The sequence below is a fragment of the Dendroctonus ponderosae genome, unplaced genomic scaffold (genome assembly GCF_020466585.1).
Source record: "Dendroctonus ponderosae isolate FM_Combo_2020 unplaced genomic scaffold, Dpon_F_20191213v2 Dpon_F_20191213_12, whole genome shotgun sequence".
NCBI classification, from domain to species: domain Eukaryota; kingdom Metazoa; phylum Arthropoda; class Insecta; order Coleoptera; family Curculionidae; genus Dendroctonus; species Dendroctonus ponderosae.
The window spans coordinates 466,569-476,460 of record NW_026017316.1 but is presented as its reverse complement, the minus strand read 5'-3'; the positions used below and the strand labels follow the sequence as shown (position 1 = coordinate 476,460).

Below are 9,892 nucleotides of genomic sequence, written 5' to 3'. Positions count from 1 at the left end.
AAGCTAATAATATACAGAAAAACTAGTGAAAAACTCTCAAGATGCGATTTTCCCATTATTTACCTCAAAAAATATAAGAATCTCGAAATTTTTCACATTTAGGCAACTCTGCAACTCGCTTGCTTGACGTCACGCTGGACGAATTTTAGCGGCAAATTCGCTTTCTGAGACCATTTCCTCATATCGATGGTGGGTAATTCTCAAAAAAAAATTCGAAATCGTAACAAAAAAAACTTTTTTTTTAAAACCCATCAATTATTTATTTGACGGTTTTCCTGAAACTTGAAGATTTTGGCTCGAAAATGCAATAAAAAGTTCCTCAATGCAGTTGGCTCGCTTGTAAATATTTTCAGGTAATTTCTGGTCACCAATTTGGCTTTTTGAGACAATTTTAGCTGAAAATGAGTACCATGTCGATGGGTGATTCAACAAAAAAAAAATTGGAACCCAAAAATAGTTTTTTTTTTAATTCGCCCATCGAAATAGTTGCAAAGGCTTGTTCGGAACAGGGAAAAAACCTAACAAAAAGAATTAATTTCTTCTTAATTTCGTAGAAATCCCCCCCCCCGCAGTAGCACATGCGCAACGATAAGACAAAGAGAAAACCCATGATGTGAAAAAAGGCCGAGTCTGATTGCTGTGCCAGTTCTGAGGCTCGATGCGAGACTCCTGGCCGGCAAACTGCGAATACCCCGAAGCATTTCTGATCCCTCCGTCACCCATTCTGAAGCCGGCAACCGTTTCTGAGCCCGTTTTCTAACCGCACTTTTTTTCCCTGTTCTCAGCTGAGCGCGGACGCTGAACGGCTGATGACTCCCGAGTATCGCAACAGTAAAATCGGCCAAGTGAGGGAGTGCTGCCCCGATTGCAGCGCCGACGAATGTATGACGGCCCTCCAACAAACCGGCTGGGACGTCGCTTTGGCCCTCAAAAGCCTCAAAATCGCAGCCCTATTAAAGTAAGTCCCGTTTTGCCGCGGAAAAACGGATGTTTGCGCAACGTTTCGCCTGCCCAACTAGCTGGCATCTTCAGCGGTAGCCAAAGGTTGCGCGATAGCTGATCAGCAAAGGCTTGCATTTTCAGTGTTTACTTATTTTTAATTGAAAATTCTCGATTTTTCCGAAATCAGTGATCAGAATCAGATAATTGCAAAACATCCGTCTTATTTGCCAGCCACTGATGACGAATCGTTGTGAAAAACTCGATTTTTTTAGGTTAGGATTGGCCGATCGTACGGGCTGCGAGATGGCGCTGCAGCGCAGCAACTGGAACCTCGAATTGGCGGCGTCGGCCATTTTGGACACGTGACAGCCCTGCAGGGCATGCGCTGCTTGAACTGTGATATGGCTTGAGGAGTTTCAGTCTGTATTATGTTTTTTTTCGTTCGTTTTAATCGTTTACTCACGTTGAATTTACAATGTTAGGTTAGGAAATGTTCTAGTTGGTGGCGCCCTCTGGGCCCGCGTGTTCTTTTGGCTCTCTAATTTATTACGTTCTGGTATTCGAAAAATGAGTATTTGCGGCGAAACTTGCCCAGTGATTTTAGTCTAGATTTTTTCAAATATACTATTTGACCACCAGTTGTTGATGTCAATTTTCTGCAAACGTTGGCAACGCAGCATGGGAGGACTGTCAATTTTCCGTCGGGAATTGACGTGTGAAAGTCACCCATCACGTCATTTGGCCAGTAGATATTCACGTTCTTATCACGACATTTCGACGCCCCAATCAGAATTTCTGGGTTTATCGGAAAAAGCCGCATCTAAGGTTTACAACTTCGCATTGACAAACTGGCAAAAGGGTTTCTGTACAACACAAAACAAGGAAAGTTCCGTTCGTGAAGCTGGCAGGTGAATTTCGGCCAGAAGAGTATCGAAAAATGGCACTTACCTCACCCTCTGCCGGCTGCTTTTGCCTCCTCAACAATCCATGGAAGCGCCCCGACCTCCTCCAGTCCGGCCCTGTTGGACCGGCGCATGCCAACCACTGACAGGAAACGTCTGAAAAACCACCCACTGTAAAATCGCCGTATTTCCCCGGAAAAAACCGTTTCGACCGGGAAAACACCCCCCAACAGCAGCCGGAGGGTTGATTGACCGGAAACGCCGCAATTGCCAGCCGGAAAACTCGGAAAAATGCGAATTTTCCGAAATTCAAACGGAGCCGACACGCACCCTGTCACTCACCACAGAGCGCAACGATGCCAAACCTCCCACTCAAAAGGGGACAAAAGGGGTTGGAGCCGGTGAGGGAGGGGCGGCAACGCGGCCGACGGCCGCGCCCAAATTGGACGTGTGCTTCAAAATCAATTATATTGCGCCCCTTAAAACTAGAAACTTAACCAATAGGACAACTAAAATTAGAAACTTAACCCGTCGGGGAAAATTTCAAAAAAATCTAAAACAAGGTGGGGAACAGGCCCGAGACGCTCTGGTCCCAACTGTCCAGCTCGCAGCTGCTCAAGGGGGACCCCAAGGACTCGTAGCCCATATCCGACTTGGGCGAGACATTTCCAGCGACCTCAGCACGCGGGAGGAGCGGCTGATGGGCGCAAGCGGGCGGTTTGGGGCGCAGCGCCTTCAGCCTCCTGGGGGGCTGCGCCTCCTTCGCGGGCCGACTCTTTGCGTAGTTGTGGTGCAGCAGCAGATACTGCGAAATGTCCGGATCTACGGCTGCGCCGCCACTGGGTTCCAGCTGCTTTGCTGGCGCCCCCACCATTTTGTCTGGAACAGCTTCCTGGTCCTGCAAAACGCCCACGGATAATCAGCTGCTGATTGGTTCAGCCGGGAGCTGGGAAAATGGGTGCGGTTTCAAGCAGCTGCAGGGTGGGATTCAGCGGTTTAGTGCGCTAGTAAGAACTGATTAGTTACCTCTGGATAAAAGGCGCATTACTAATTAACTCAACACACTGGCCAACAGATCTAAAAGAGTAAATTTGATGATGAACCGCCAGCGGGTTTGGAGAAACGTCGGGGGGATCAGAACAGGACAGGAATGTGCTTACTTGATCGGTTGTCTTCTGAGCAGCGTTCTCCAGATCTCGGGCAATGTCCTCGAGTAGGGTCTGAGTGAAGTGCTCGAGCGCGTTGAGGTCGACCGTGTCCGACTCCAGCTGGTCAAGCAGCTCTGGAAGAGAAGGCAAATCAGGACTGTCCTCAACAGGTGGCGCTTCCGCGCGTCTGCTAGAGCCGCTGCTGAGTAGGCGCTCGTTCCTTTCGGCCGAAGGAGGGACTCGGTTGATCCACTCTCGGGCGCGCACACGACAGTCCGGCTCTGGCATTGGCAGGGGGGCGTTTCCTGCGGGAAATGTCAACAATGAGGCTCGGCGATTGGTTGGGAAATGGGGCTGCGCACCTGTAGGCGACGATGCAGTTCGCTGTTCTCGGCCAGCAGGCGCTCATTGGTCGCCCGCAAGCGGTCGCATTCACCAATCAGCGTCTCGTTCTTGTTGAACAGCTGCTGGATGGCGGTTTCCATCTGTTCCACTTTGGCTTTTTTGCGATCGCGCGACGTTTGCGCCGCCACTCGGTTCTTTAGTTTTCTGCAAAAAAAAACAAGTATTTAAAAGATTGCAATTTTTTTTTGATTGAATTGTGGGGATTTTGATTGACTTGGGAGAATTGAAACTGGGGATCGAGTGAAACTTTCGGAAAACCAAAAAAGAAGTTTCTACCACAACATGGAACCACCATCCAAACTTTGGTTAATGCAGTTTCAAAATGGCGAATTTTTCAAAAACCTCATTCCTTAAGTTGCACCCTCAAGTTTGCAGGCCCGTTTTCGAAAATTCCTCTTGACCCCGCTTGAACTCCAATTCGAGTAAAACTTTAGGGAAACCAAAAAAGAAGTTTCTACCACAACATGGAACCACCATCCAAACTGTAGCTAATGCAGTTTCAAAATGGCGAATTTTTCAAAAACCTCATTCCTTAAGTTGCACCCTCAAGTTTGCAGACCCGTTTTCAAAAATTCCCCCAGATCCCATTTGAACTCCAATTCGAGTGAAACTTTCGGAAAACCAAAAAAGAAGTCTCCACCACAACATGGAATAACTATCCAGACTGTAGTTAATGCAGTTTCAAAATGGCGAATTTTTMAAAATCCTCACTACTGAAGTTGCACCCTCAAGYTTGCAGATTCTTTTGCGAAAATTCCTCGTGACTTCATTTGACCTCCAGTTCGAGTGAAACTTTCGGGAAACCAAAAAAAGAAGTTTCAACCACAACATGCAACTATCATCCAAACTGTGCTTAATGCAGTTTCAAAATGGCGAATTAATCAAAATCCTCACTCCTTAAGTTGCACCCTCAAGTTTGCAGGCCCGTTTTYGAAAATTCCTCTTKACCCCGCTTGAACTCCAATTCGAKTAAAACTTTAGGGAAACCAAAAAAGAAGTTTCCACGACAACATGGAATCACCATCCAAACTGTGGTTAATGCAGTTTCAAAATGGCGAATTAATCAAAATCCYCACTCCTTAAGTTGCACCCTCAAGTTTGCAGACTCRTTTTTGAAAATTYCTCTTGACCCCGCTTGAACTCCAATTCGAGTGAAACTTTAGGGAAACCAAAATAGAAGTTTCCACCACAACATGAACTCACCATCCAAACTGTAGTTAATGCAATTTCAAAATGGCGAATTTATTAAAATCCTCACTCCTTAAGTTGTACCTTCAAGTTTGCAGACTCGTTTTTGAAAATTCCTCTTAACCCCGCTTGAACTCCAATTCGAGTGAAACTTTAGGGAAACCAAAAAAGAAGTTTCAACCACAACATGAACTCACCATCCAAACTGTAGTTAATGCAATTTCAAAATGGCGAATTTTTCAAAAACCTCATTCCTTAAGTTGCACCCTTAAGTTTGCAGACCCGTTTTCGAAAATTCCTCTTGACCGCGCTTGAACTACAATTCGTGTGAAACTTTCGGAAAACCAAAAAAGAAGTCTCCACCACAACATGGAATCAYCATCCAAACTGTAGTTAATGCAGTTTCAAAATGGCAAACTTTTCAAAATCCTCATTCCTTAAGTTGCACCCTCAAGTTTGCAGACTCGTTATTGAAAATTCCTCTTGACCCCGCTTGAACTCCCATTCGAGTGAAACTTTCGGAAACCCAAAAAAGAAGTTTCAACCACAATATGCAACCACCATCCAAACTGTGGTTAATGCAGTTTCAATGGCGGATTTTTGAAAACCCACACTCGAAAAATTCAACTCCTACGCTTTCACGCTCAACTTTAAAAATTCCTCCTGGTCCCATTTGGACTCCAAATTGAGCAAAACTTTCAGGAAACTGAAAACTCAATTTCCCCGCAAGGATGGAAGAACATTCCAAACTGTGCTGGACCTGGTTTCAATATGGCGGAATTTTTAAGGCACACTCCGGAAAATTTCAAAATAGATGGAATACCTTTCCGGGCTCCAGTTTCAAAATGGCGAATTTTCAAAGTTTCACCTTCCCCTTCTTGCAGACTGAACTTAAAAAATTCCCCCAGACCCCATTTGAACTCCAATGCGGGTGAAACTTTCGGAGCCTGGAAAACGAAGTTTCCTGGACCCAGTGAGGTGATAAAACCGGCCAAAGAACGCAAAACTGCAAAAAAATCGCGACATCAACCGGGCGTACAGAGTTGCCAACAGGCAGGCAATTTCCTCGTCCTCCGTCCTTTGGCTTGCACTTAAACGCCTTTTTCAACTCTTCCGGTCACTTCCTCAAGACTAATTTCCCCAGACGCTTCAATCGGCCGGATTTTGCCAGGCAAAACGGCTTTTCTCAGTGGGCCCTTGCCACGTCTTCTCCTCTGCTCCTACGGCTGCTTTCTCTACATAMTTTTGCTTTTTGGGCTGATTTCCCCAGMAGCCTAGGCATCWCAGKGCTTAAAAAAACGCCTTTTKGGTTCCCCCAGACAGTTTGTTCCCTATGTTGACGGGCTTTTAGCTTGTGTYGTGCGCCATCCGGACCGCTGAACGAAAGGGCGAATGCGCCAACGTTCCCCCACAATTCCCGATGATTCCAGGCAAACCAGAAAAGATGGTTTAGGTGTTTCAAGGGCCCCCCAGCTCCCCCTGCAGCCTGCCTGATGGCAACAATCTGGAAGCTGTTGGGCCGTCGAACTTAGGCTGCTTCTGCGAAAGGCTCCGGGGGGAAATCGTCAGTTCGACTAAGAAAATGGGGGCAAAACACCATCCAGCTGCTACTTACTTCCTCTGGATCTTCTCCTCCCAGGAGAGATGGTCCAGACGGCGCTTCTTCGCCCGCTGCATCTGCCCATCGGCAGTCTGATCCAGAAGGTAGTTGCTGTCGCTCAGAATGCTCAGAATGGCCGGCACTGGTAGCACTGTGGACGTCATCGCGCACTATTCCACAACAAACAAGCAAATCGCTTCTGATCTCAACGAACAATGGCTTTGTTATGCGTATCCAGGGGCGATTTGGCTGACGCAATCCAGCCGAGTGGCGTGGTCGATTGCGATTGGTCCGCCCAAGTGCCGGGAGATTTGAGTAGGCGCAAGCGAAATTTGAGTTTCCCCATCGATTTGAGGCTGATTGAGGACAGCGGCACGCGTCCTGGACACTTGGCAACGGTTGGGGTCCAATTGAGGACAATTGCACTGGCAGGAGGCCGATGGGAGGGCAGAAAATGGCCTTGGGGCGAATGGATTGGCCGCGGCGTTGCCAGCACCTCCCTCACTGGGGCTTGCTCCGAGAGTTCTCCTCAACTTTTCGGGAGATTTTGCTCGATTTTCCCCAACTGGGGCCCTTGGTGACTTCACGCACGCTCCACCAGGCCCTAACAGTGCCCAGAGGGCCGCAAGAGGGCAGCGCGGGCAAAAGGGGGGGCAACCCGCGCTTTGCTTCGCTGAATGCAGTGTGGCCGGCCAGTGACGTCACCCGCGAGGCGTAGAGGTCTCTTGCTGAACCTAAATGAAATAACGCATTTAACCAGGCCGCTGCTGCATTTACCCGCAAGCCCCCATGCAGTCGATCAGAACATTCAACTTAATCAAATTGGGCCGTAATTAACCAAGTTGACCAGTTAATTAGTTAAAATTACATAAAAATATTAATTAAAAAAAAATAATGAACTGGAGCCCGTCCAGGCGGGGGCAATCGGCGGCAACCAGGCAAACAACTGCAAATAGTACACAAACAATATGGCGTCGATCACGTCGGAAAACGACGATTCCGACGACAATTTATCGGTTTCCTCGTCGTTGTCGGGGTCGAGCGGCTCGGGGGGCGCCAGCGCGCCCTCCATAAGGGCCCCCTCGCCAGTGGCGAGCGGTTGGGGCCCCCGGGGGCGGCGCAATCTCGTCCAAAACCTCCGCGATCGACAGGTAAGCAGCGGCGATCTAACCTCAACAGTGGCTGAATTTTCACGGAATTTTAGCTGTTCGGCCGCTTTGCCCGCAGCCCCAGGGCTCCCCTTGAGAGGACGCTTTGCAGGCCGCGCGAGTATTCTCTGTTGTTGTTGGTTGGCCAGGCCAGTGCACTGTAAGTATTGTGGGAGGCGGTTTTGGGGCCTGTTTGGTTGGGCGTGATTTAGGGCCCGAAGGGGCCGAGCCCCTTAATTGCTAGTCACAGTTTTCTCCAACAGGGCCTTGCCGCAAAGGCCGTTTTCCTTCTCCTTGCGCCCCCTTTCAGTAGCCCGGAACCTGCTAATTTGGCGGCTTCCTTCGACCGCTAAACGATTTTGAAGTAACTTTTTAGGGGTTTAAGTAGAAGTAGGCCCCGCCAGGAAAGGTCAGAGTTTCGAAACCTCCGCCGCCATCCTCAGGCCTTTAGGCCGGCGGCTGAGTCTCAATGAAGACGGTTCCACGAGGAGTTTTGCTCAGTTGGGGAGTGAGTGAGTTACGGGCATTTTTCAGTTTCAGTTTCAGTTTTCGGTGGCTTTAGTGGGCCAATTTGGGCGCCGCAAAATTGGTGTTAGTGGGCACGTTTCGACAATGAGCCATCCTCAAATTTGCCACGAGAAAACTTTTTTTAAGCCAGTTTTGTTGAGCTTTATTGGTACCTTTGGACAGATAAAGCTGTTGGTGGCGATTTTTCCCAAACGCCGGCAACAATGTTTGTCGCAAAAATGCCACAAATGCTGGTCGAATTCGGGAAATGCACAGAAAAGTTGCCATTCGCTTTTTTCTAAATTGAACAATACAAGAACCACTGAGGAAAAACAAAAAAGAAGTTTCTACCACAACATGGAACCACCATCCAAACTGTAGTTAATGCAGTTTCAAAATGGCGAATTTTTCAAAATCCTCACTCCTTAAGTTGCACCTTCAAGTTTGCAGACTCGTTTTCGAAAATTCCTCTTGACCCCGCTTGAACTCCAACTCGAGTGAAACTTTAGGGAAACCAAAAAAGAAGTTTCAACCACAACATGCAACCACCATCCAAACTGTGGTTAATGCAGTTTCAAAATGGCGAATTTTTCAAAATCCTCACTCCTTAAGTTGCACCTTCAAGTTTGTAAATTCGTTTTTGAAAATTCCTCTTGACCTCGCTTGAACTCCTATTCGAGTGAAACTTTACGGAAACCAAAAAAGAAGCTTCCACCACAACATGGAACCACCATCCAAATTCTGGTTAATGCAGTTTCAAAATGGCGAATTTTGTGGAGTTTTATTTGTACCTTTGCACAGATAAAGCTCTTGGTGGCGATTTTTGCCAAACGCCGGCAACAGTGTTTGTCGCAAAAATGCCACAAATGCTGGACAAATTCCGGAAATGTACAGAAAAGTTGCCATTCACTTTTTTCCATATTGAACAATACAAGAACCACTGACGACTTTGTGGATTTGAGCCTAAAGTCTTGGGGGAAAAACACGGAAATTTGGCACATTTGCACCGATGCATTTGGGGCAAATTATTCATTCGGCAGTCCAGACGAAGCCACTAATTGCCCGACAAGTTTCGGACAGCGGCCAGCTTCAGGCATAAACCCGGCCGCCTTCACACCTACATTCAAACACTGTTATTTCCCAAACAGATGCAGATACGAACTAACGGCTCGAAGTCGACTTTATAGACTCGGCAATTTGCTCTTAAACGCCTGTTGAGTTTCCGGAAAATACTGAAAATTGGCCGAGTTACGGGCAAAAAACTGAAAACGGTCGTGCTGATATTCCCTCAAGGGTCTGCACTGATCGTGAATGGACTATACCGATGTGGAGCGTGCAAATAATGCAGGTTGAAGTGTGAATGACAGCTGGCCATAGTCTGTTCGGTTTTAGCTGCAAGACTACACAAGAATCAAATGCATTTGTGCCAATGAAAAAATCCGCAAATCTGGAGGATTTTCATCTTAGTTTAGAAAATTTGCCCATTTTTCCAGAAAAATTCAAAAAATTTTCCGCAATTGTTTTTTAAGTTTCGCGTTCGAATTAAGCGTCTAAGAGCGCGCCAAGTGTGTTTCGAACTTTGCGCTGACACCCGAAAAAAACATCGAAAATTGCACGTTTTTCCTTTTAACGCCACTGAATGGAGAGCGACAAGATCCTGAAGGGGGACCGGAAAAATCCGAAACCTGCCCCACATAGGCCCGAACACTCTACAGGGTGTCTCAATTAAAATGAAACGAAATAAAATGTTTTCTTTTGGACAGCGACCACACACTGATGGGCTTCACGCAATGCGGCCAGTACATGCTCAGCTACACGACACGAAGTTGCAACGTCGCATCCAGCCATCCGATCTACTCGCTCAGCTACGAGTACGAGCTCTACGTGTGGCTGTTCAGTCCGGGCGTGCCGCTGCGCCACGTTTCGAAACATCGCATCTTCGGGCACTTCAAGTCGTACTGCCCATTGGAACGCATCCTTTTCATGCAGTTCCCCAACGACGCCACCAAGATCGTCTGTTATGGAAACGAGTGAGTATTTTTTTTTTTTTTG

General features: G+C 47.4%; 3 protein-coding genes across 5 annotated transcripts in view; 2 read left to right on the top strand and 1 right to left on the bottom strand.

Moving 5' to 3' along the window:
* Window positions 1–1,580, top strand: part of LOC109539321 (activated Cdc42 kinase Ack) — a gene marked incomplete in the record, with an annotated part of 24,245 nt that extends 22,665 nt beyond the window's left edge. Inside the window, 2 exon segments of the mRNA XM_048662843.1 lie at window positions 786–958; window positions 1,215–1,580. Coding sequence (XP_048518800.1) covers window positions 786–958; window positions 1,215–1,308 — 267 coding nt within the window.
* A 715-nt stretch (window positions 1,581–2,295) lies between these two features.
* On the bottom strand, window positions 2,296–6,684 carry LOC109539322 (X-box-binding protein 1). 3 transcript variants are annotated; one of them, XM_048662849.1, is made up of 5 exons: window positions 6,201–6,684; window positions 3,355–3,541; window positions 3,005–3,297; window positions 2,871–2,921; window positions 2,296–2,790 (listed from the first exon to the last, which is right to left on the bottom strand). In XM_048662849.1, exons 1-5 carry the CDS (start codon window positions 6,347–6,349, stop codon window positions 2,667–2,669), a joined length of 804 nt encoding a protein of 267 aa, XP_048518806.1. In that variant the 5' UTR covers window positions 6,350–6,684; the 3' UTR covers window positions 2,296–2,666. The 3 variants fall into 3 exon arrangements, with proteins under 3 accessions (XP_048518806.1, XP_019762557.1, XP_048518807.1); XM_048662850.1 differs by having other exon boundaries at window positions 2,734–2,818; window positions 6,201–6,680; XM_019906998.2 differs by lacking the exon at window positions 2,871–2,921 and having other exon boundaries at window positions 2,296–2,742; window positions 6,201–6,636.
* A 442-nt stretch (window positions 6,685–7,126) lies between these two features.
* Window positions 7,127–9,874, top strand: LOC109539330 (DDB1- and CUL4-associated factor 15). The gene is made up of 3 exons (XM_019907009.2): window positions 7,127–7,336; window positions 7,390–7,493; window positions 9,604–9,874. The coding sequence occupies exons 1-3, from the start codon at window positions 7,154–7,156 to the stop codon at window positions 9,872–9,874; spliced, it is 558 nt and encodes a 185-aa protein (XP_019762568.2). The 5' UTR covers window positions 7,127–7,153.
* Window positions 9,875–9,892: the final 18 nt, after the last annotated feature.

Bases quoted from the DNA above. Each gene is read 5' to 3' on its own strand.
- LOC109539330 (XM_019907009.2), top strand. From the start codon at position 7,154: ATGGCGTCGATCACGTCGGAAAACGACGATTCCGACGACAATTTATCG. The intron at 7,337-7,389 runs GTAAGCAGCGGC...ACGGAATTTTAG, and splicing joins AAAACCTCCGCGATCGACAG to CTGTTCGGCCGCTTTGCCCG. The intron at 7,494-9,603 runs GTAAGTATTGTG...TCTTTTGGACAG, and splicing joins GTTGGCCAGGCCAGTGCACT to CGACCACACACTGATGGGCT.
- LOC109539322 (XM_048662849.1), bottom strand. From the start codon at position 6,349: ATGACGTCCACAGTGCTACCAGTGCCGGCCATTCTGAGCATTCTGAGC. The intron at 2,922-3,004 runs GTAAGCACATTC...TTACTCTTTTAG, and splicing joins CTCAGAAGACAACCGATCAA to ATCTGTTGGCCAGTGTGTTG. The intron at 2,791-2,870 runs GTAACTAATCAG...CCATTTTCCCAG, and splicing joins AATGCGCCTTTTATCCAGAG to CTCCCGGCTGAACCAATCAG.